General features: G+C 51.3%; 13 protein-coding genes across 13 annotated transcripts; 8 read left to right on the top strand and 5 right to left on the bottom strand.

Moving 5' to 3' along the window:
• Positions 1-150: 150 nt before the first annotated feature.
• Positions 151-1,992, top strand: HO173_011148 (uncharacterized protein; the record flags this gene model as incomplete). The annotated part of the gene is made up of 2 exons (XM_037313030.1): positions 151-294; positions 358-1,992. 2 exons carry the CDS (start codon positions 151-153, stop codon positions 1,990-1,992), a joined length of 1,779 nt encoding a protein of 592 aa, XP_037160079.1.
• Positions 1,993-3,388: 1,396 nt separating this feature from the next.
• HO173_011149 (uncharacterized protein) lies at positions 3,389-3,682 on the top strand (the record flags this gene model as incomplete). Its single annotated transcript, XM_037313031.1, has 1 exon — positions 3,389-3,682. The coding sequence occupies one exon, from the start codon at positions 3,389-3,391 to the stop codon at positions 3,680-3,682; it is 294 nt and encodes a 97-aa protein (XP_037160080.1).
• A 74-nt stretch (positions 3,683-3,756) lies between these two features.
• On the top strand, positions 3,757-4,410 carry HO173_011150 (uncharacterized protein; the record flags this gene model as incomplete). The annotated part of the gene is made up of 2 exons (XM_037313032.1): positions 3,757-3,902; positions 3,963-4,410. 2 exons carry the CDS (start codon positions 3,757-3,759, stop codon positions 4,408-4,410), a joined length of 594 nt encoding a protein of 197 aa, XP_037160081.1.
• A 162-nt stretch (positions 4,411-4,572) lies between these two features.
• Positions 4,573-6,656, bottom strand: HO173_011151 (uncharacterized protein; the record flags this gene model as incomplete). Its single annotated transcript, XM_037313033.1, has 2 exons — positions 4,573-6,069; positions 6,591-6,656. 2 exons carry the CDS (start codon positions 6,654-6,656, stop codon positions 4,573-4,575), a joined length of 1,563 nt encoding a protein of 520 aa, XP_037160082.1.
• A 1,245-nt stretch (positions 6,657-7,901) lies between these two features.
• HO173_011152 (uncharacterized protein) lies at positions 7,902-9,903 on the top strand (the record flags this gene model as incomplete). The annotated part of the gene is made up of 8 exons (XM_037313034.1): positions 7,902-7,985; positions 8,043-8,190; positions 8,249-8,603; positions 8,656-8,740; positions 8,798-8,905; positions 8,964-9,004; positions 9,055-9,172; positions 9,232-9,903. The coding sequence occupies 8 exons, from the start codon at positions 7,902-7,904 to the stop codon at positions 9,901-9,903; spliced, it is 1,611 nt and encodes a 536-aa protein (XP_037160083.1).
• An 812-nt stretch (positions 9,904-10,715) lies between these two features.
• On the bottom strand, positions 10,716-11,370 carry HO173_011153 (uncharacterized protein; the record flags this gene model as incomplete). Its single annotated transcript, XM_037313035.1, has 2 exons — positions 10,716-11,099; positions 11,365-11,370. The coding sequence occupies 2 exons, from the start codon at positions 11,368-11,370 to the stop codon at positions 10,716-10,718; spliced, it is 390 nt and encodes a 129-aa protein (XP_037160084.1).
• Positions 11,371-11,909: 539 nt separating this feature from the next.
• HO173_011154 (uncharacterized protein) lies at positions 11,910-13,052 on the top strand (the record flags this gene model as incomplete). The annotated part of the gene is made up of 1 exon (XM_037313036.1): positions 11,910-13,052. One exon carries the CDS (start codon positions 11,910-11,912, stop codon positions 13,050-13,052), a length of 1,143 nt encoding a protein of 380 aa, XP_037160085.1.
• A 1,533-nt stretch (positions 13,053-14,585) lies between these two features.
• On the top strand, positions 14,586-15,729 carry HO173_011155 (uncharacterized protein; the record flags this gene model as incomplete). The annotated part of the gene is made up of 2 exons (XM_037313037.1): positions 14,586-14,912; positions 14,989-15,729. The coding sequence occupies 2 exons, from the start codon at positions 14,586-14,588 to the stop codon at positions 15,727-15,729; spliced, it is 1,068 nt and encodes a 355-aa protein (XP_037160086.1).
• A 306-nt stretch (positions 15,730-16,035) lies between these two features.
• HO173_011156 (uncharacterized protein) lies at positions 16,036-16,901 on the bottom strand (the record flags this gene model as incomplete). The annotated part of the gene is made up of 3 exons (XM_037313038.1): positions 16,036-16,632; positions 16,690-16,790; positions 16,838-16,901. 3 exons carry the CDS (start codon positions 16,899-16,901, stop codon positions 16,036-16,038), a joined length of 762 nt encoding a protein of 253 aa, XP_037160087.1.
• Positions 16,902-17,661: 760 nt separating this feature from the next.
• HO173_011157 (uncharacterized protein) lies at positions 17,662-18,067 on the bottom strand (the record flags this gene model as incomplete). Its single annotated transcript, XM_037313039.1, has 2 exons — positions 17,662-17,930; positions 17,989-18,067. The coding sequence occupies 2 exons, from the start codon at positions 18,065-18,067 to the stop codon at positions 17,662-17,664; spliced, it is 348 nt and encodes a 115-aa protein (XP_037160088.1).
• A 1,447-nt stretch (positions 18,068-19,514) lies between these two features.
• HO173_011158 (uncharacterized protein) lies at positions 19,515-20,525 on the top strand (the record flags this gene model as incomplete). The annotated part of the gene is made up of 3 exons (XM_037313040.1): positions 19,515-19,727; positions 19,780-20,418; positions 20,478-20,525. The coding sequence occupies 3 exons, from the start codon at positions 19,515-19,517 to the stop codon at positions 20,523-20,525; spliced, it is 900 nt and encodes a 299-aa protein (XP_037160089.1).
• Positions 20,526-20,620: 95 nt separating this feature from the next.
• HO173_011159 (uncharacterized protein) lies at positions 20,621-21,599 on the bottom strand (the record flags this gene model as incomplete). The annotated part of the gene is made up of 3 exons (XM_037313041.1): positions 20,621-21,045; positions 21,104-21,499; positions 21,557-21,599. 3 exons carry the CDS (start codon positions 21,597-21,599, stop codon positions 20,621-20,623), a joined length of 864 nt encoding a protein of 287 aa, XP_037160090.1.
• A 384-nt stretch (positions 21,600-21,983) lies between these two features.
• On the top strand, positions 21,984-22,971 carry HO173_011160 (uncharacterized protein; the record flags this gene model as incomplete). The annotated part of the gene is made up of 2 exons (XM_037313042.1): positions 21,984-22,020; positions 22,283-22,971. 2 exons carry the CDS (start codon positions 21,984-21,986, stop codon positions 22,969-22,971), a joined length of 726 nt encoding a protein of 241 aa, XP_037160091.1.
• Between the last annotated feature and the right edge of the window lie 75 nt (positions 22,972-23,046).

A 23,046-nucleotide genomic window follows, 5' to 3' on the forward strand; every position in this document is an offset into this window, starting at 1 on the left:
CCCATTGAAATCAGAGCAGCCTATCCCTCCGTATCTGCTAGCTGCGATACGACCTCCAACCCGCTCTGCCTCGTGTGACCTACTTCTTCAAGACTTGACAGTCCACCAATCTGCTCTATGCCACTGATCATGGAGGGTCGAATTGTAGACATGCCTCCTCAAGACTTTACCAGATCAGCGACTACCCAGACACAGACACCATCCTCCAATCCTGACAGTGTCTCCTTCGATTCACAGACGCCCGTTGTGAGGAGAAAAATAAGAAAGATTTGCTCACTAGGAGCAGGCTACGTGGTCAGTATTGATAACCCTACTGGCCAGTTGTATTGTTCAAGGAGCGGGTTTAATTGTACGTAGGGAGGGCCAACATGCGCCGTCATAGCGAACAAATGTCCCGACATTCAAGTCACAGTGGCCGACTTGAACAGCCAGCGAATCGCAGCCTGGAACACTGACCACCTCCCCATCTACGAGCCCGGCCTCATCGAGGTCCTCAAGCCCGCCCGTGATGGCATTGATCGAACCCCGAATCTCATCTTCTCTGACAAAGTCAAAGAATCCATCGCAGCAGCAGACCTCATCTTCCTCTGCGTTCCCACACCTACAAAATCTACAGGCACGGGCGCCGGTCGAGCAGCGGACTTAGTCTTCGTCGAAAAAGCCGCACGCATGATTGCTGAGGTGGCTGAGGATGACAAGATCGTGGTGGAGAAAAGCACGGTGCCTTGTAAAACCGCGGACCGCATCAGGGGGACCTTCTCGGCTATGGGCAGGCCTGGAGTCCGGTTTGATATCTTGTCCAATCCAGAGTTTCTGGCTGAGGGTACCGCAATCAACGACCTGCTAGCGCCTGACAGGATTTTGATTGGATCCCTCAAGACTGAGCAGGGACTCCAAGCATGTGCTGCGTTGGCGGACGTCTACTCTAGATGGGTGCCTCGAGAGCGGGTCATTACCATGAACCTATGGTCGGCTGAAATGGCTAAACTCGCCGCTAACGCTCTTCTGGCTCAGCGAATCAGCAGCATCAACGCCCTTAGTGCTGTTTGTGAAGCAACAGGTGCAGACATTGACGAAGTCGCTTTCGCCGTCGGCTTAGACAAACGTATTGGCTCTAAAATGCTCAAGTCATCCATCGGCTTCGGAGGGTCCTGCTTTAAGAAGGACGTTCTTAATCTCGTCTACATTGCCGAGACCATGCATCTACCCGAAGTCGCTTCTTACTGGAACTCGGTGGTCGAAATCAACGAGTACCAGAAGGACCGCTTCATCAAGCGTATCGTCGCTTGCTTGTTCCAAACACTCACGAATAAGAAAGTTGCCATCCTTGGATACGCTTACAAGAAAGACACGGGCGACACGAGAGAAAGTGCCGCTATCAGTATCGTCAATCATCTGATCGTTGAGAACGCCGAGGTCACCATCTACGATCCCAAAGTCGAAGAGAGCGCCATTTGGGAAAGTCTGTCATATGGCAGTGACAAATTCGACAAGATCAAGAAACGAACCACGGTCTGCAAAACCGCGTACGAGGCTTGCGAAGACGCCGATGCCGTCGTCATTGCCACGGAATGGGATGAGTTCAGCAACAAGACCGTCAAACCTCCCACCGTCACCCAGAGCAACCCCACCACAATCGGCCACAGTATCGCCAAGCGAGCTTCAAGTTCATCTCAAGACTCCGAAACAGCCTCCTCACCCAACGGCATCAGCTCCAAATCTTCCCTCGCAGACCTGAGCTCTCGAACCTCAGTCGCCGACGAAGACGAAACAGCTGTCAAAGGTACCGCTCCACTCGTCAGCATCCGCGAGCATGTCGCTACTATTGAGCAGAGTCAATCGAATGGCCGCCTGGATTGGAGCCATGTCGCTAGGGTGATGAGGAAGCCTATGTATGTGTTTGATGGGAGGAACGTAGTTGATACGGCAAAGTTGGGGAGGTTGGGTTTCAGAGTCGAGGGGATCGGAAAGGCGGGGACGGGGACTTTGTAAGCTGGGGAAAGAGGTCGAGCGGTAAGAAAGGTATCGCTTAGGTGGGTTGTCAAAGGTGGTGTAGATGCGTTTGAGGAGTGATGAAAACTCCTCGGCCTTGAAATCTCACTGGCGTCGTTGGGTAACGTGTCTAGAATTCCATATTAATGACTTTCCTCGATCTACTTAGACTATGTAGATTTTCCTTTCAATGGATATATTTGATGGCTCCCTATCTTACCCAACCCACCTCCACCTCCACCGCCAAAACCCGTCCAACGCAACCTCGGCGCCACCACCCTCTCCAAGAAACCCCTTCACCCGCAACTCAACCCCACCCCGCTCCTCCACCTAGCACCAACGCCCCGGCATCATCTCCCCCAACCAGGAGACCACCCTCGAACCCAAACGCCTCGTGTCCGTTTTCCCGCACCTCGGGAACGATCCACCCGATCATACCCACCCCCCTCAGCGACAAAACGTCGGCTTCCCGCCCCCTCTATCCATCCCCCTCCTCCTCCTCCTCCTCCTCCTTTCCAACATCTTCCGCGTTTTCCACGTTATCGCAATGTGCGCTTTGGACCAAGTGAGCGGTGTAGAGTCGATGACGGCCGTTCAATCTGATCGGAAGATGACGTCTTGCATGCATGGCCATTTCCTCTGGAGAAGGGAAGCCACTCGGGGACCGGACGTGGCGAGAGGAGGAGGGGGGAGGAGCGAAAGAGTCTCTGTTAGGGGGGGAGTGGACTTCGGCGAGGATGTTGGCTGCGAATGTACACGCGCACAAAGAAAAAGGTTCCAGCGGGCCCGACTTCTCTGATGTTTCCATTTGATCCGTTTCATCATGAACAAGTGCACCCGTTCACTAGGTCATTCTTGAGCTCGGAAGGGCTTCAGGGGCCACGTACATTCCTTGCCCACATGTCAAGCCTGGTGGCTTCCGACGCAGGTAGGACATGATCGGCCCGACTTTGCCAAATCAATCCATCGAAGGCACTCAAATAAAGCACCATGCCAATACCCGGACTGAAAAGATTTTGAGCTCTCGAAGCAAGTCCGGAAGGACTCCTCCATTCGCTAAACATCCCAAAAACTTCAAGCGCTGTGCTTGGCGACGGTGACGACGTTGCTGATTGCTAGCCCAGATATCCTTTTGACAAAACCCCAGATCAAACCAAGATTGGCGAGGGTCGATACTTCACGTGCATCTCCTTCAGAGCTTCCGACTCGCTCAGTGACCACGGAGGAAGCAGATGCTGAAATGCCATGTGCAGGATCCCCAGATTCAACCAAGATTGGCGAGGGTCGAAACTTCACGTGCATCTCCTTCAGAGCATCCGACTCGCTCAGTGACCACGGAGGAAGCAGATGCTGAAATGCCATGTGCAGGATTCGGACTGAGATTTCAGGTGATGTGATGCAGGGACTCAGCTCCGAGGGTTTCATTCGCATGGCCGATCTTCCACATGTCCTTTTGTCTGGGGTACTGCATCATATTGTGCAGGCTAGTATTGCCAGTTCCAATGGGATGATGGGGATCGAAGGAAAAGGGATCTCAGCCATCACGCGGAACGGCTCGGATATCGCCACCGGCAAAAGCGCAGTTCTGGATGGCCGTGAGCTGGAGACGCGCTCGAGGCGCGGCGCATACGACGAATCGCGAATGGATGGCCTCGATGTTAACCGACACCGGACTTTGAAAAGCTCTTGAAAGAATGGGACGACTGCTACAATTGATCACCGTTCGCATCCGCATTCAGCCATCGGCCATTCCTTGCTCTCGAAATGAAGAACCTCATGTCCTTTTCCGCATTCATGCTTCTTCAACTCGCCCTGCTCCCTTGCTTCGCCAGGTCAGACCGCCGCTCGAACACGCCTGCCCTGGGGAACAGTCCCTCGCTGAGTAGCTTCAACAGCCTCAATGCTTCCTCGTGCGTCCTCCCGTCCTCTTTTCGACCGCATGGAGGGTATCAAGACTGACATCACAGAAGCGTTTCCGGCCCCGCTGATCCCGACCTCAAGATCCTCTCAAAGGTACCCTACGAGGAAAAGATAGGCGGTCTCACCTTACGGATCACCTCATTGAAAGGCGGACGTTTCATCTCGAGCTTCAACCTTCTTCCCTGCATGGTCGATATGCTCAGCACGGCTTTCGACGCCATCTGGAACGTAGTGGAGCAGCACCCGCAGCTGCACGATAACCAGTTCAGCTGCTCCGAGAACGGTCTGACGGTCATGGTATCGTCGCAGAAGCCGCCGCTCAAGAGCATGGAGTACAGCGATCTTGTCACGCTGGCGAGATTGCTCTTGAATTTCCAGCAGGCATACAGGTTACCTGGGATTGCGTTTGAGTATTTGGAAGACGGGCAGAGAACGGGGACGGGAATGATTGGTTGGAATTATGCTGACACTTCGAGTCGCAGCTTGGAACAAGTGTAACCAGGGAGAATCGAGGTCCAAAGGTGGAAAATTGCTACTAGCGCGGCTGAAAAGAGATGCTACCGAAAGACTGCTCAAATGAAGAGAATTTCGAGACCGTTAACCTACAGCAATCGAAACCCATTTTCCTTGGATACCCTACGGTCAATGACATTCGAGTATCTACTGTTCATACCTCATCTTCCACGCATGCACTTGCTCTCCGTGCTTCTTCCTCTTCTCCGGGTCTAGCAAAATGTCAGCTGCCCATCCCACCAATTTTGCTTCCTCGTCAATCCAATCCTCTTCTCCTTGGGACAGCCCTTGTCTCTTACGCTTGTCCGGGTGTGTTTCAACACGTCTGACTCTTACCGCCTGCTTCATGACTTCTGGAGGACTCTGCGGTGAGATCTTCAAGATGGTATAGATATCCAGCGGTTCTGGCTCTTGTGGCTTTTGAGTTGGAGGGGGAGGATGAGGATGAGGATGAGAAGCAGATGGAGGTGCTCTCTGCTCGTTCGCTCGTGTTTTGAAGTCTTCGTGTTGTCTCCGGAAGCTTTCTCGTGCTGGATCATTCTGCTGCTGTTGTTCTTGCCGGTGCCACCATGGTGGACCAGCAGATGCGTCCTGGCGAGAACATTCGCTCAAATGTTTCTCTTTGTGCATTTTAAAAATGGTTCCATAACGTGCGCAGTCCTGGCAGAAGTGATTGAACAACAGATGAATCAGGCGGTACTGCGGCTTGAACGTCTTTTCACACAAGTCGCAATAGCTGATCATATCAAACCCATCCTGGTGGAAGTCGTCGGTACAAGGGTTAGGGTAATAGCACTGCTCCATGTGCTCCCGCCATGGGGCGGGCCAGATGATCCGTGGCTGTTGTGGCTTGCAGAGAAGGCAGTCAAAACAGCCATGAGCGGTACGCCGATGAGCCAGAAGGTCCTCCCGTGAGGCGAACACCGTTTGAGAGATGCAAAAGCAACAAGGGAAGTGCTCTAGGCCAATGTGAGTCCTTAGCGATTCTTCATCCTCGGACCACGTTACTGAATCACAGCACGGGCATCCAAAATGTTCGCGAAGGCAGTGCTCTCGCAGTTCCTCTTTATACCGGAACACTAGAGGGTCGGGACAGCGAGGGCAAGTAATATGAGAAGCGCGATAATGGTCTTTGAGGTCCTCCAGGGTCGCGAAGAGTTGCACATAGATGCAGAAGCGGCATGAGAAATGATCGATCCGAAAATGTCTGTCGAGGTCGGCCGCGCTTTTGCAAACATTAGCACAGAAAGTGGCGCCCTCGCGATACCAGCAAGCAAAGTGGTGACCGCAGCAGTGTTGCCAAAGCTCTTCCTCATTGGCGAAGTCCTCGACTCTTTCGCAAAATTCGCACGTAATGTGGAGAGCCGAGGTTCTGCGATGTTCCAAGAGGGCTTCCGTGGATCCAAACCCTGTGAAGCATCTGGGACACCAGCGAATCTCGGCATCGTTTTCTTCGCTGTTAATTGGATCACTTATGTCTGGCGGATCAGAGATACTCAGACGTTCGCAGTTGATAGGAACCTCAATGTCATTGTAGTGGTAGGGTCTTCTGAACGATGGTAGTGCTTCTGGGTCATACTCGTTCCAGTCGTGGTGGTCAACAGGGACGGGCGCAGAGGTCGGACTCATTTGGAGGTTGGTCCTCTGGTGTAGTCAGCAATACCGTCACACTAGGGTCCGGAGTGTGTTCTATGTCCTCGTGGAGGGGGCGAACGTGTTCGGTTGGATGAGTGATGGGGTTGGAATCAACACCTGGGGGAGAAGGAAGTTTGACTTATAAGCAGCAAGGCGACTGGGCTTGATAAAGCCACAATAAGATTGTCTCGCATTGTGTTTCTCATTCCTTTGTTCGAGTCTGATGTTGAAGGATGGAAAGCGGTGGGCAGATGTCTTTGTAGCAGAATGGCGAACAAAGAAGTCGTACACTGAGACAGCAAAATTTGTCTCTAATGCACCTTGACTGGAATATTGGAAAAAAAAATGGCCGAAAGGGAGCCAGAGCCTCTAGACTCGGCTACAGGAGACATTGCTCAAAGAAATTGGGATAATGAGACCATTCTCCAACAGCGGTAGGTATTACGATGACAATGGCGGCGACCACGGGGAAGCTCGAGTTCTTCCGTTTGGTATATTGTTAGGTTACCGTAAGTGTGTGGCACTATTACATACGGCATAGAGTGTTTCGATAAAGGAATTTCCACTGCCCTAAATGAGTAGTCTTGTGGCCTCATGGTCAGAGGGTTCCTTTTATCTCCGTTCTCGCTGTAGGTAGGTATGTCTTTGAGGATGCAGGTTGTGATTTTTTGGTGGCGCCTGGTATCGCCGCTTCTTATTATTAGGTAGGCTGTCGGTCGTGCCGCAGCCACATGGTGCCAGCGTTGGAACCGTCGCTGGGGGAATGGGGGCCACTAGAGCAGATCTGCCAGGCACCATCCCCGCCCTGTATTCCCTTTTCCCCCACGCTTCTATCTTGACACCACGAATCGAGAGTCGTAATCCACATCGAAGCTGCACCAGGTATCATGGATCATCGAAAGCTTGCTGCTATTATTCCAGATGTGATCCCGAACTCGTTGCTCGTCAGTCATCTTATGTCCCTTGGTTTTCCATGCACAATGCAGTTCATCTTGTCCCAAAAGACCTGCATCTGAATGGTGTCATCGTCAACTTGTATGCAAGTCATGAGTTTCCTCCATCATAGCGTACATCAGGAACTGATTGATGGCCATGCTGTCTTTATTTTCATCGGTGATTCGGCATCGACTTATACAGCAGCACTACCTCTAGAGCTGAAAGGCTCCCCCTTGACTAGCAAGTAGCAAGGCCCAATTATATAACAACAAGGGAGTAAATAATGGACGATTAATGGAGCAAAGCAAGGATTGAGACGATTTAAACATTGGGCCATGGTTTCGCGGAGCTAGAAGCCGCACTCCCGGTGCACATCTAGTACATCTAGCACCCTTCCTCTCACATTGCCATTATTGACAACACCAGCATCTCTTAGCAAAAAGTCATCTCGAAAGGAAAAAAATTCACAGGAAGTCAAAGAAGTCAAAGATGTCAAAGAAGTCAAAAGAAGTCCAAGGGATTCGCCGAGTCCTGAAGGGGGAATTCATAACCTACTTCGGCATGGATTAGGATAATCTTTATAGAGGGCCCACACGCCTTGAAAAAGACGGACCATCAGGGCCGAGAAGGTTGGTAAATCATGCCCGGCTGAACCTGGATCTTGCTGGGATCCATGGCCTGTGCGATCCACTGTCGCCCTCGTGGGGTTTCGTGCTTTTTTCTCATGTGCAAAACCCTTACCTGCATCAACCTACATCCCCTCCTCCTTCTTCTCCATTCACGATGATGTGCTTCTTCCTTGCGTAATATGTACCTGCATCTCATCATTATCTAACCTCTTCACCTCTACCACTTGTCCTATATAAACATCTGCCGAGGCCGTGCCGAATATTATTCCGTCAATAATGAAATGCCTCTTCTTGCTGCACACCTTACTTGCAGCGTCACTTGTTGGGGCACAATCTGTCGCTGATCTTCCAAGCTGCTCAGTACACTTCCCTACCCCAGACTCATGACGCGACAGCTGTCCTGACATGGATGTATAGCTTCCCTGCTTCTCTACTGCTATTGCAACAACCAATTGTGGCGACACAGACTACGTTTGCCAGTGTACAGCCGCGCATGCTGCTACCATCAGGTCTTCGGTGACGGCATGCTTAGCAAAGTCAACTTGCTCCTTAGGCGATCTAGAGAGTAAGCACCCAATTCGGCCTGCTTAACCGCAGTCAATGCTAATAATGTTCGCCGACAGAAATACAAACATGGAGCAACACCTTTTGCCCTAGTGTCCTATCTTCTGCATCCGCAGCCTCTGCTTCTTCAACCTCTTCTACCTCATCATCCACGTCTGCAAGTCCTTCATCTACAACCAGCGACAGATCTGGCAGCACCTCGTCCGCTGTTCCAGTCGTGATTGCCTCTTCTACCTCTGCCTCTGCCTCTTCTACGTCAAGCGTGTCTCCAGCCGTGGAGACCTTCGGAGCCGGTACTCACGGAACAACATGGGGCAATTTACCTGCAAACCCTTCGAATGCGAATCGAGGACCTGCATTCGAGGCTGTGTCCATCATTCTTCTCTCAGTAGCAGCTCTTGTCCTGGCTTTCAGGTGCGCTCAAGTGCGCTTGCGGCAGGAAACTACCATTGCTAAGTTGCGTCAGATTCTTCGCGCGTATCTACACCAAGCGTGTAAGGCAGGTTGTCCGAGGAGTGGGTCCAGACGAGTGGTTCGCGCTCATGACCTTGGTACGCATATCGCCTTTTGCTAGACATACAACATGTCAACTGCTGACCAGGCCTCAGATTATTACCGCCGGTGTTACTGCGGATATCATTGTCGGTACTGAGTACGGTATGGGCAAACACATGTCCCTCAACGAGACATCGGCTCAACTTTCAGCGATTCTGAAAGTTCGTACTTTACCATTACATATGTTTGCTTTGATCAACGCCAACTGACCTCTTGCAGTTGGTTTACGTTTTTATACTACTAATCACCGTCTCTTTTGGGTACTGCTTTCCGAGCGACCCTTGACCTTCCATTGACTGATCGCCAATAGTTCCATGAAATTCAGCGTTCTCTTCCTCTATCTGCGAATGACCCCAGAAAGGTCTCACAAGATTGCCATCTATATCATCATGGGTTTCGTCGTCGCTCACGAAATTTCTTCACTGGTCGTAAGACGTTCCTTTCCTTGAAGATCTACCAAACGTAGTGAATGCTAATGCCTATCTAGGGCGCGATCTTTCAATGCGTACCGATCGACGCATTCTGGGCTGCTGAAAACCCACTCCAGAATTCAAAATGCATCGGCATTCTAGTGTTCAATGGCTTCAACAGCGCGTGGAGCTCCTTGGAAGATCTTGTAATCTGGATCCTTCCCATTCCTGTCATCTGGAAGCTCAAAGTGCCTTTCTCACGGAAAATGGGTCTTTGGGTACTCATCGCCATCAGCTTCATCTCGGTTGTCTGTGCCATCGTCCGCATGGCCTCTCTAATCATCTGGATGCGATCAATCGACATCTCCTGGAATTACCCTCTCGTCCCATTCCTCTCAAACATGGAGGTCTGTGTAGGTCTCATGACCTCGTCGGTTCCTGCAATCTATCCGTTGTTTCGAAGGTCCGCAAGGAAGCAAAGTCACTCGGATCCAGCGCCGCCACCGATGGGGCCGCCCGAGACATCCTGGGTCAGTCGGGATAGTCACGACGAGACCGCCGTACCATCTACAGCGGACCGGTCGAGCAAGAGATGGAGCTTCCTGAGCCGGAAGACGTCGACGAAGCCCAAGCTCGATGGGCACGGGTACCTCTCGACCATGAGAAGCGAGTATGGTCCGCGAACGGAGTTGAGGAGTGTGTTCGAGACGGACGAAGTCGGGGATTTCATACCCGGACTGGCAAAGTGAAAATGTCTTGAGACCAGAAGACAAAGAGGATGGAAACCTGCCGTTGAGACTACTAGTGCCTTGGGAGGGATAACTGTACGAATGGGGTATATGACAAGGCGCAAGACGATACCAGGTAGCGAGGAGCTTGGAGTTTGGGGGTCATACTGTCGAAGCTACTTTAGAGCAGCGACTGAACGCTCTAAAGGTATGGGTACGAGCGTGCATTTAGACTCATTGCATCATAGAATCTTTGAAAGCTGTTGAATAAGCACATACCAATCATCTGCCACCTCTGCACCGAAGACACCTGCAAGTCTAGACAGTAGTGAGCAAGACTGAAAAAGCGCACCCTGAAAGCCTAGGCCTAAGATGCCAAAGCTCAAGGTAAATTACAAAGCCGTAGCCCGCTTCAACTTCTCATCAGACGGCCAGGCCGTCCTCCAAACCCTCCAATCACAGATTCGGACAAAGCCTGCAAACTCCCGGGAACGATACAACACGATACAGTTCCAGCCTCTCTCCCCAGCGCCTCCGCGCCTCCACCACCAGATAGCCCCAAGCAAGCCGCAGCCAAGAGACCAGAGGCTACTGTTGTATTGGACATACATACGCCGGAATGGAAGTCGGCTGAAAGATTAGATAATCGTCGAATGCGGCGATTGCGACAGGACGCCTCATGCTGTTCTGAGACTCCCCTGACCGCTTCTGGAGGTCGTGCGGAAGGTACTGACAACGTTTTGTGCTGGGATTCAACGGAGTCATTTGCCAATGCGGTCCGTTTTCGACCGCTCAGCGGCTCATTAGCCGATGTAGTCAGGATCATTCCCAGGTCAGAACCCGCCTTTGCGCCTTCGAGGATCCCTCTGACCCCGCCTCCAAAACCTCGTGACGTGGGCAGCGTTGTATTTCCAACCTTGGCCCCGCTTCTTCCTGTAGGCTGACACCGTGCTCTGCCATATCTTACGCCTCTTTTCTGGGGTGCTGTCCCACCCGTGCAGACTCTTTCCTTCTCTCTCGAGTGCCTCAGCCTTCCAATTCGCCCAGGCTACGTCCGTACTTCCATCAAGTTCAAGATACTCTTCTCCCCACTCCATGTTCAAACCATTTACCAGATCTTCAAGGTCGACGCCGTTATTGGTGTCCAGCAAGCTTTGTGCGAAGACATCCAGCTTGGGAACTGGTATGCCGGTTTGCCCAAGCTCGAATCTGGCAGGCTTGCAAGGTATATGGCATTACTGCGCCGGTACTTTGTCGAGAAAAAGGGGTTGCGTTGACAGATTTGAAGCGAGGCAAATCGCGATACAACGATCCTAGATGGTACATCGACGAAGGGCGGAAGAGTGTAAAGCTATCGTTGTGTGCTTGCAAGGTATCTGTAGCTGAGACTACGTTATCTATTGGGACACATGAATTCCATTCCTGGATGGGGGCATCAGTAAGTTAGATATCAGTTTTCGCCCGTCAGTAGAGAGTACTCACATCCATCAGCCTGGGCGCTCCAAAGTAGATAAGGGCGGCCTCGGCTGTTGCACAGCATGGGATATCTGCGTCTTTCGGATGGATGTGACCTCGAGCATCTCCTTTACTCCTGGCCGAGCTGGTCGTATATCACTGGGAAAGCCAATAACGGGTTCGTCTAATACTGCCGCTAATTCTCCGAAAGGTTCTCCCTCTGGAATAAGGAGCATGTCCACCTCTTCACCGACGTTTGGAGACTTGATGCGAGATGAGAGTTCATTGCTAGTTAACGAAGCTGTGGGAGAAAGGGTGGGGTTGGGAGAGAGCTTCTCTGAGGAGCCGCTTGAGGGTGATTCATGGTCGATGCCAGAGCGAGTGCAAAGTAGTGGAGGTTTAGTAGGAAATACAATCTCTGAATCCTGACGGTTTGGTGGAAGCTTTGCGTACTCCTCGGATCGATCTGCAGAGCAGCCGGGCCGAAGAATAGCCGAAGTGCATGCAAAATGCACGGATGAAAACTACTGCTACTGGAGCGTGTGGTGCGGGGTTCCTGTCTACCCGCAGCCATGGGAAAGCTTTGCAGAGCTTCGGTACTATATGGTCCCAAAGACTTGAGGCTTGAAGAAAGGGAACTCGAGTCTCCTGACTCTACAGAGCTACAAATCGCCATTCGAGCTACAGGCCTTTGCGGTTCCGATCTACATTACTACCAACATTACCGGAATGGAGACATCCAAGTCACAGAACCTTTATCTTTGGGACATGAGTCTGCTGGAGTCGTTGTCGTCGTTGGATCACACGTGGGCGATTTCAAAGTGGGAGATCGGGTAGCATTGGAGGTCGGGCTACCTTGCGGAGAATGCGAAAGATGTCGAGAAGGGAGATACAATATTTGCCAACATTTGCGGTTCAGGAGCTCCGCCAAAGCATCTCCTCATTTCCAGGGAACCCTTCAAGACAGGATCAATCACCCAGCATCATGGTGTCACAAACTGCCCGACCACGTATCATACGATGTGGGAGCCATCCTCGAACCATTGGGTGTAGCAATACAGGCATCCCGGCGAGCTCAAATAGCGCAAGAGAGTTCAACTCTCGTGCTCGGTGCTGGAGCTGTCGGGCTACTGTGCGCGGCTATGGCCAAGGTGGTTGGCTCAAGCCATGTCGTGATCGCAGATATTCAGCAAGAAAGGGTCAAATTTGCTACTCAAAATGGCTTTGCACATGAAGGGTTCACTGTACCCTCCAAACGAGGTCATAATATCGATGAGAAGCTTCAAATTGCGAAAGAGACTGCAGCTTCGGCAACCGAGAAAATACGGAATGGTACTGGTTCAACTGGTGGATTCGATGTGGTCCTCGAATGTACAGGTGTCGAAGCTTGTACTCAGGCTGCCATTTATGCCACACGGCCCGCAGGAAAAGTCGTGATCGTGGGCATGGGCAATCCTGTCCAGACACTGCCCATTTCGGCCGCTGCACACCGTGAAGTCGACATCCTTGGAACATTTCGCTATGCAAATACATATCCCCAAGCAATAGAGCTTGTGTCAGGCCACAATCCACTGCTGCCAGACCTTGGAAAGCTCGTCACACATCGTTTCCTTGGTCTTGATGATGTCGAGCGCGCCTTCGAAATGGCAGCCAGAGCAAACGACGCAGACGGCAATCTCGTTCTAAAAGTGGTAGTAGAAAGCAATGATGCCTAGGCTTTGGCACCACAACTCCGAGTCAGAACGCAAGATATGGACGAAAATCCTCTTACCGACAAGGCTATTTGCATCAGATGTTCTTTGCCCAGCTTTCAACCTCTCGCTACCAGCGAAAAGCACCGCCAAAAGGAAATGATTATCTTGTTATATTCCTGATAATGAGCCCTCTTTCATAGAAGGCCTGTTTGGTGAACGAGTGACCATGAATTTTTCTGGCCACCAGAGGGTATCCGTATTGCCTTGTCTCCCCCGGTCGGACCCATACCTCCCAGAAACTGGGCCGGTCCTCTGAGTGCGCATACCGAATAGCGAAAAATGGCGATGAAATATTTCTTTCGTCTTCCGGGCTGGTTCAGAGACTCGTCTTGCCGTTTTCAAATCCTGGATGTGGCAAAAGTAGTATTTGAGACTTCGAATCTGGGCTGTGCAGATCTTTTTGGAAAATTCAAGCGAGATGCTTTCCCCTGTCTAACCTTTGCTTTTGTATTTCTCTTCGTCTTCTACTGTCTTTCAAATTCATATCTCACTCGTCGGACGCCATTGTGCTGACTCTCAGGTCCTCTTGATATTCACCGCGTACTATGTGTGCTGGTTAAAATACCTCATGTGATAAAACCATGCCGTATTCGACTAGATCAAATTTTGCCGCCCTTCATGTCCTGCTATTTCCATCTATTAATAAGTAGTACAAGAAGGATGGAATCGGAAGTACCTTAGTATGGAGATTGAAATTTGTTGCTTATTCTACAACATTTTGACAGGACTGTCTCGCATGCAGCCTGATGTAGGTTTACCGGTCATAGGCCACTATGACGGTATTTACCGTATGTAAGGCTCTGGCTCTATGACAGGCCTGTATTTTTCTGTATTAGCTTAGTAATCATCAAATCCGGGCCTGTGATTGGTCCACGTAGTCATTTTGCGGGCAAAAACGCCAAGACTCTGGGAGAAAGACAGCTCCAGGAGTCCAAATTTTGATACTTTTCCACTGTATCAGTCCTGCAGCCATGGCTCCACACTCCAGGCAACGGGATGAGACTGTTTGGAGGGCTTTTCACGTATCAGCTCCCTCAGGGACTGCCAGATACGAGTATACTGGGCTAGCTATGCTTTCGTCTGATGTGACACCGGATTCGAACGAATTGAAACCGTCTGATCTTCCTACTGCTATGCAGCCAGTTCCAAAGACTGATACCGCCCAGAAGAGCGCTATTTGGCCCTAATTTTGGTACAATTTAGACTTACTCTAAGGGGAGGATTCCCTCCAATTGACTTTCGAGCTATATATATAACTTTATTATATGTGGCTTACTAAGCTATAACCGTCAGGCTATCACTATGACAGGTATTTACAGGTATTTACCGCTAGTAGTATTTACTGTAAAGCGAACCTATCCCTTGTGATGATGCAGGATATACGGGCTGAGAACTGAGTTCTCGAGCCGGGCCGTTCCCGCGCTGCCGGCAGGAAAGATTCACCACCTCAAAATTTCGTGGATTATAAAGAGCGGGCGTAATTGATCCTATGCAATGGCTCCAGCGAAGCTCAAGATAGGCTGTGCGGGCTTAGGGCGTATGGGAAAGCGTCATGCACTTCATTTTCTGAATCGGACTCCACGAGCCGAATTGGTAGCTGCGAGTAGCCCAGATGATGCAGAATTGCAGTGGGCTAAACAGCATCTCGAGCCATATGGGGTGAGGCTATACAAAGACTACGAGGAGATGTTGAAACAAGAAGGCCTACAAGCTGTCGTCATTGCATCTGTGACAACAGTACATGCGGAGCAGGCGATCAAGGCAATGGAGGCCAACAAGCATGTGCTGTGCGAGAAGCCACTTTCCACCAGTGTAAAAGTTGTAAGCTACTCTCGACTTGTCGGTCATGCCGTCAATATCGAGATTCCGGAAGTCGCTGACAATTTTGCTTTGTCAGTCTCAAACAGTAGTAGATGCGGCAAAGAAGAAACCGCACCTGAAAGTCATGTGCGGTTTCTCCCGCCGTTTCGACGAATCCTATCGAGACGCCTGGAACAAAATGGACTCCGGGCTGATCGGCCGCCCATCAATCTTCCGCAGCCAGACGTGTGACAAATTAGATCCCAGCGGATTCTTTGTAGCCTACGCTGAGTTCTCAGGCGGTATCTTCGTCGACTGCTCAATCCACGACATCGATCTCGCTTTGTGGTTCTTCGGTCAAGACTCCATGGTGAAGTCCGTTGTTTCCAGCGGCATTACGGCCGTGCAGCCTGACCTACGCAAACACAATGATCGCGACAACGCGGTTGGCATTGTCGAGTTCTACGGGGGCAGAATCGCTTATCTGTACGCTTCGCGCATGATGGCCGCAGGTCAAGAAGACTCAACGGAAATCATTGGCACAGAGGGAAAGTTGACTGTGAACATGCAACCTCAAACGAATCTCGTAAACATCTACGAAGGGTCTGGTATCCGGCGGGAGATTCCAGGGACGTATTATGGAAGATTTGAGCAGGCCTTTGTGACCGAAGCCAATGAATTTACGGCTGCTTGTCTGGATGATGGGAAGTTGCCGATGAAACTGACAGGGGCTGTACAGGCAGTTAAGATTGGGTGTGCGTTGCAGGAGAGTCTAGTCACGGGGGCGAAGCTTTGGTTTGATGAGACGGGGAGGAAGGTGGAGAAGGCGCAGCTCTAAATGGAGGTTTTGCTGTTCCGAGTCGGATAATCACCATCGATTGGGTACTCGTATGCATCATGTATTTTCTTCAGCTTCGCACAGTCCCTGTTGCTAGTCTAAACTAGTCTTGCTAGTCATTTCACGAGCATCATGAACTGTGCTCTCAGCACGACAAGGATGTGGAGCTCTTGTTTTTTTTTGAGGTGCTGCGATCTCCTAGAAATCTTGTGAGCACATGCTTGTTGTAATCTATACGTGTTGTAATCTATGCTTGTTCTAATCTGAACAGTACACTCTATCGTTGATCGCGTTCATCAAACCGGCTCACCGTCCGGATGCAATTGCAAAAGGCTCTACCTTCCCCAGTGCCTCGTCTGCCGTCTTCCACCCTCGAATCGCTCCCCTCACAATCTTCCTTGCTTCCGCCGCCGTTGCCCACCTGTATCGCCCTGGTCGATCCGGCCACGGAATTCTCCTTGGCGGCGGCATTATAAGCCTCGACTTGCCGCTAGGATGTCCGATTGTGCTCACGGTGAAAGCCAGCTGCTCCAGAGGGCATAGGTTGTCCAACGCCTGGTCGATGGGCAACCGCAACAGCTTGAGCTTGGTACTTCTCTCGCCGAAGTCTGGAGCGTCGCAGCAGATGATGATTTGCCGGGGCCTAGACCGGACGCACCGTTCGTCGACGACGATGAAAGTGAAATTCGGGAAACGCATGTCGGGACCGTTGTAGTTCTCCGCGGGTCGGAGATGTCTTTTGAAAAAGCCGTAGACCTGGCGCATGGTGTAGCCGATGAAAGGCGTGGGCCTCAACCTGCCCACGTTGGCCTCGATGTCCGCGAGCACGTTCTTCGGATCGTTGGAGGTGACTCCAATCCAGCGTGAGTACTCGTCGGTGTATTGTACGAGTTCGTCGGTATACTATCATTCGTACTTAGCCTGTCGTCGTTTGGGCACGGTACGTCTGATGATACATACTTCGTCTGGGATCTCCGTGAGGCAGAAGACAGGGTAGAACGTTTCTGCCTCGTTCTCGTTGAAAGGAGGTCGGGTTTCGTTTTGCTCGATCTCGTTCTCGCCTTGTGGCTCAGTACTTTGATCTGTATCGAAGAGACGAACATCTTACCTCGAGGCCGACCGTTGCCTTGGTTCGCATCCGTATTGGCTTGGCTACGAGTCGTTACTGGCATGCTGGAATCTTTGGCTTTTGAGCCATAGACTGAAAACAATGCTAGCTCTATTTATGCTGTAAGAATTTCTAGATACGTCAAGGTGACAGTACAGTCTAGGCAGATATAAACAAAAGGCAGGGCCAAGCTGCCCCCTCAACGGCCGCTAACTACTGTTAGCTCGACTCTATATTTCGGATGCGAAGATAAGGTAAGCACAAAATGTGAGAAGGATGGGTTTGAGATCAGATGAAATTGATTGTATTCTGGAGAGCATGCTAGAATCGGATAGGCTAGAGTCAGTCTATGCCCTTCGACCTTCGAATGCTCTTCTTAGTCTTGAAACAGAGAGTGCCTCCAGAACTCATGTTCAGGCTTGCTTTCGAAGCTTCATCTCACATCTCTTGCTTCAAAGCTTCAAGAAGTCAAAAGAAGGCCGACCAGTGGCCCCAGTTCCGTCTATGACGCTTGACACCCGTCGCCAGAGACGGCTCTAGTGAATTATTCGCGCTGAGAAATTTTCTCATGTCTTGTAGTAAATGACGAGGTACATTGCGATTGCTAGCATATAAGGTCTTCTGCTTTTGGCTCAATCATCTGAAAACATTCTCAACATTTTCTCTGCTTCTCTATGTACTCGTATCAAACTTCTTGTCTCCATAAGCACTGTCGTCCTTCCAGATCTTATTTGGGTATTTCAGACACTGCTCATTTCGAATGGCATCCCCTAAAGGCTCATCGATGCCCCTTCCCCCAATATCATGCGGGTCACCAGATTGGCTCATGGAAAGAAGTCGCTAATTGTACAATTCGGTGTTCCACCAGCAGGACCCTTATTCGACAACCAAAAGACTTGGTCTTGCAGCCCAGCCGCCTCATGCCAGGGGATGAGCGTCTGACAAACTTCGTACCAGGTTCCCTGGTTGGCCATATCGGGAAAGTCCGACACAAGTATTTGACTATCATTCCTGTACAAGTGACCACCACCCGGAAAAACTTCGCTGAATCCGTCGGTATTGAGACCGAAATTGATGCCTACATAGCCAAGGTCTGTGTTGTATCATCAGTCTTTGCCACGATTCAGTGGTGGAAGAGAAGAGTGACCCACAGGGAAAGGGGACAGAGGTGCCGCCGGCAGTAGGCGCCAGGTAGAGGGAGTAGGTCTTGTTGAAACCGGTGAACACCATGGCCGTTTTGGGAATGCTCAGGGCTTGGAAGGATAGCGGCAAAGTTGCTGCCGATGGAAATGCGATGTAGGGTCAACGTCGAACAGATACACGACATGAGTAGGACCAGATGAAGAAGTACAACGCACTCAAGCCACATGTAGAACCCGGCGAACAGAATGGACCATTGACACCACCGGCAGTTAGGTAGTCCTGGGCAGAGCAAGAGCAGACGAGCAGAAGGCCGAGTGTTAGCAAGATTGAAAGTATCTTGGTTCGCAACGGAGACTGTTTTTGCGAAATAGCTTTTGATGCAGTGCTGTCAGCGAAGCTCGTCGAACTGTTAAGGAAATATGAAAGGAATCACCCTCAGGTCTCTGGGGGACTGTCCGCCTTATGAACAGTAATAGTTCGAGTGGCTGGCAATGTGAACAATGCCGAATGAGACGATCTCAAGATTTGTAAAAGGTCTTCCTGATATATACAGTCGAGAAGTTGACACAACCAATGGACCCAGCGTCTTGATCAGCGTGCTCGGCTTTGGCTGTTTTTCGGTCCACAAATGGGGTACTGGGCAATGTAGACCTGCTTTAGCTCCGTACAAGATCTAACCCGGACCTGATTCCGGTGTGTATGATGCACAAATCCTGCGATTTATTTGATCCTTTGCCCATCCTAGGTACCCAGCTTCGGGACACTATTGCTTCCGCTCTATATTTGGATGCTAGCAAACATAAAGTATTGTCAAGTTACGTGCAAAAGTCTCAGATATGTAGCCACAGCCGCGGGAAATGAGTGATTATAAAATCAATGTAGAAAGAAAATGACATTCGTTGTAAGTATGTTGTATGGAAATGGATGCTGCTGTTGATCGTAACAGACCAGTTCATTCAGCAATGAGAAAATAACCGGGATCTACCATTCGCCTTTCGATTTAACACAAGCCCCCCCTTCCCCCTTCCCGAAAAGAAACCTTCCGAAACCTTTGGAATTGCGGCTGCAGTATGTAAGACTAAGAAGCTGCGATGAAGTTGTTGATTTTGACCCTGATCCGTGAGCGTGTGAGCGCACAATAAAATGAACAAGGTCATGCCGCCGGTGTTTGAAAATGAAGAGAAGATTCTTCATTCGCATGACGACTCCTTGCTTCTTCGATACAACCAGCGGGGTTGCGAAGAATCGCCCGCAGAAGGCCTGAAGGTCTGATATGATCAGCTGCAACCTTGTAGAAGTCATCACAATCTACAATTGCTGAGTATGTGTGTACGAGTGTAATAGAGTTGCAGCCTACAACATACACGTACGTGAAAAGAAATGCCAAGCCGAGTTGATGCCAAGCTTTCAAATGGGCGCTAGCATCGACCCAACAATGAGGCCCATAGCCAAACCGAAAAGCCCAGGTAATACGCCGAATCTACTCCAAACCTTGGTGATAAAACTATTGTGAGGCTTCTTTCCAGCAACGGCCATGCCTCCTGCGAAGAAGCGCAAGATCGCCAACGAGTCGAAAGTGCAAGACGGCGCACCTGTGGATGAAACGGCGCCCCCCAAGTCACAACATCCGCAGTACATCGACAGAGAATCAGAAGCTGAGCCGTCTGAAGATTCTCAGCCGGATCTTAGATCGGTAGACAAAAATCAGGAGAGGAAAGAGCGCTTCAAGGCTCTCCAAGCACGTGCAGTAAGTTTGCTCCGTCCTACGGTTGAGTGGCCGAGTACTGATCCTTGTGTAGCAAAAGTCCGCTCAGAAGAACCTCAAAGAAGCAGCCGCAGAGTCACAACGACTAGCGACAGACCCTAACCTTTTGTCCTCACTCTCTCGAAAGCAGGCATTCGCATCACACAACCTACTAAAAGCCGACACTGCAGCGGCCGGAGAAGACTTTGAGCGAAAGCGAGCATGGGACTGGACTGTTGACGAGTCGGAGAAATGGGATAAGCGGATGGAGAAGAAGGGGAAGCATCGCGAGGATGTAGCGTTTCAAGATTATACACAGGATGCACGGAAGATCTACAAGCGCCAGCTGCGAGAGTTGAAGCCTGATATGGAGGGCTACGAGAAGGAGAAGGCAGCTGCGGTGCAGAAGGCCGCTCTGAGTGGAGGCTTGGAGATCATCGAGACTGAGGATGGAGAGCTCGTTGCTGTCGATAAGAGTGGGACTTTCTACTCCACAGCCGACAGCACAGACTTCATTGAGAACAAGCCTGAAAAAGCTGCCGTGGATAGGTTGGTCAATGATCTACGGAAGGCCGAGGAGGTTCGGTTGCGGAAGAGAAGAGACAGAGGCAGAGGTGAAGATGACGGTGACGTTACATTTATCAATGACAAGAACAAGCAATTCAACCAAAAGCTGGCCCGCTTTTACAACAAGGTAAACTCCATGCTCCATCGCCTGACATATTCGCAAGGCATTGCTAACGAGCTCTACAGTACACTGCGGAGATCCGCGACAGCTTCGAACGGGGGACAATGATATGAAGAAATTGGTGCACCCATCAAACATGGTGCTAGATCGTTCTGGCGGCGAATGAGTTGGAATTTGTAGAACCGAGCGGAGCAAATTTACAACACGATCATAACATGCCTCTCCTCCACGCTTTGGTGGCTAACGCTTCTATATCGCTCGTCCCCACGACACCCTTCACTGCGCCATCCTCGATAGCCTCGACCACGGCCTCTGCCACAAGATCTGGTTTCAGCGGTTTTTCAACAGCGGCACCCGCTATCCATGACAGACGACCTCCTATCATTGAGTTCACCATATTTCCAATACTACCAGCGGCGGCTATTGGCATGGTGAACATCCGAGACGAGTCATAAAGGAATCCTGGTCGTATGAAGATACTCCGAAGCTTGGGTAACGAGGAAGCTATCGTGGACTCGGCGTCACGTTTGGTAGTGATATATCGTTTGGGCAGCATTGGAGCTCCTGCCGCAGCGGAGATGAAGACAAAGGAGGGTACATTCTGGGAAGAGGCTTCTTGGGCGAGGGTAATTGCTGGGAAAACTCGGTCAATCCCAGAGATATTTTGCTCAGCGGACAGCCTCCTTCCTACCTGAGTCTCGATTCATAAGCTCATAAGTCAACTGCCCATCTTTCTCCTGCGGCTCCAAAGCTTCACCCTCTTTCCTCTCCAATGGATTCTGACTGCCTCCCTTGGTTGCACTAAAAGCCCTCGACAACCCGGACCACGGCGACTCTTTCCCCGTAATGACACCTTTGTAGTCCGCTTCTAGGAGTATGCCCATGGAGTGCACCACAGCGTCTGCGCCATTCAACATGGGCTTGTAGGTTTCCGGCTTAAGGATGTCGGCTTTTTGCCATTTCACCGTACTTGACCACGGCGGTGCGTTGGGCGAGGATGTGATGGCGGACCAGGTGGGTTCGCCGGAACGGCTGATGGAGGTTACGTCCCAGCCCCGGCCGACTGCGACTCTACATATCCGAGACCCTAAGCTTCGTTAACGGAAGAAGCATATTCCCTGGTCGGATCCGCAGGTGTTCGTACCCAGGAACCCATTGCCGCCGCAGACCACGATCTTCTTCGGCATCAATTCAACTGCGGGAATTCCTTGAACGAAAGGTGTAGTCCTCGAGAGAGAGAGACAAGAGCATGCAGGATGATGTTGATTGACATCACGATCGAAAGAAGCTTGGCCGCGAGATCTACGCAGGGATTTGCGGAGCCGCATGTACGATCGGAGATCTCGCTGGGGGAACGCTGGACGCTACGATATACAGCCAGTTCATGATATAAAACAGCTTTCACCGTTTTCCTAAGCCAGGCTGAAGGCTTTTCTTTGATACCGTGTACACCCTACCCTTCTTTCTGAGCAGCAAAATCCTAATTTGTGGTTTGTAGGGCAGCACCTGACGAATTCAGGTAGATTGGGTACTGCAGCACACACAGAGAGTTACCTTCACTTCTCTCCAGGATGCCCGCTCCGGCAGGCGCGAAGCGTGTCAAGGTAAGTACAGTTCAACATTCCGTCTTGTACTTAAAACCACCAACATTCCCACCACTGCATTCTTCTCCACATCCATCACCGAACATGCCTGTTCCAAGATATACTAAGAAAAACCGTGTCAAGGGCGTCCAAATCCACCGTCCCTTCGGTATCGTCCTCCCTTCCCTTCCCTTCCCTTCCCTCTCTCTCTCTCTCTTTCTCTCCCCTCCCCCCGCCCTCCACCACAAGACCCAACCCCACTAACACCCTCCCCCCTCCCCTCACAGTCTACGGCTCCATCGCCAAACCCCTCGACCCCAGCAACCGGCCCCCCGGCATCAGCCCGGAGCACACGCACCAATGGTCCGTCTTCGTGCGCGGGGTCAACGACGAGGACATATCCTACTGGCTGAAGAAGGTGCAGTTCAAGCTGCACGAGACGTACACGAACGCCTCGCGCATGGTGGAGTCGGCGCCCTTCGAGGTGACGGAGACCGGGTGGGGGGAGTTCGAGGTGCAGATGAAGCTGTACTTCGTGCCCGAGGCGAACGAGAAGGCGCAGACGCTGTGGCACGCGCTGAAGCTGCACCCGTACGTGGGGGACGTCGAGGGCCAGAAGGAGCGGCGGGATCCGATCGTCAGTCAGAACTTCGAGGAGGTCATCTTCTCGGAGCCCGTGGAGCCCTTCTACGACGTCCTGACGAGCGGGCCGCCGCTGCCCGCGAGGGGGAAAGGGGGCAAGGGGAGCAAGCAGGCTACGTTGCGGAAACAGGGGGAGAGGAGTGCGGAGATCCCGTACGCGAACAGTGAGGGGAACCCGTTCAGTCAGAAGGAGGAGGCGATGGAGCTGGATAGGTTGAGGGAGGCGATGAAGACGCTGGACGGGATGGTGAAGGAGGAGAGGGCCAAGTTGGCGGGGAAGGAGAAGGTGATGGAGGGATTGAGGAGGGAGGGGGCGGGGCAGCAGGGGAAGTGAGGGCTGGAAGCGTTGATGTGCGGCTTGTGTGAATGAAGTTGGATAGACTCTGGCGTTCTGAAGGTAGGCTTGCAT

Source organism: Letharia columbiana (genome assembly GCF_014066305.1).
Source record: "Letharia columbiana isolate WasteWater2 chromosome Unknown Sc0000057_s0, whole genome shotgun sequence".
In the NCBI taxonomy this organism is placed as follows: Eukaryota; Fungi; Ascomycota; class Lecanoromycetes; order Lecanorales; family Parmeliaceae; genus Letharia; species Letharia columbiana.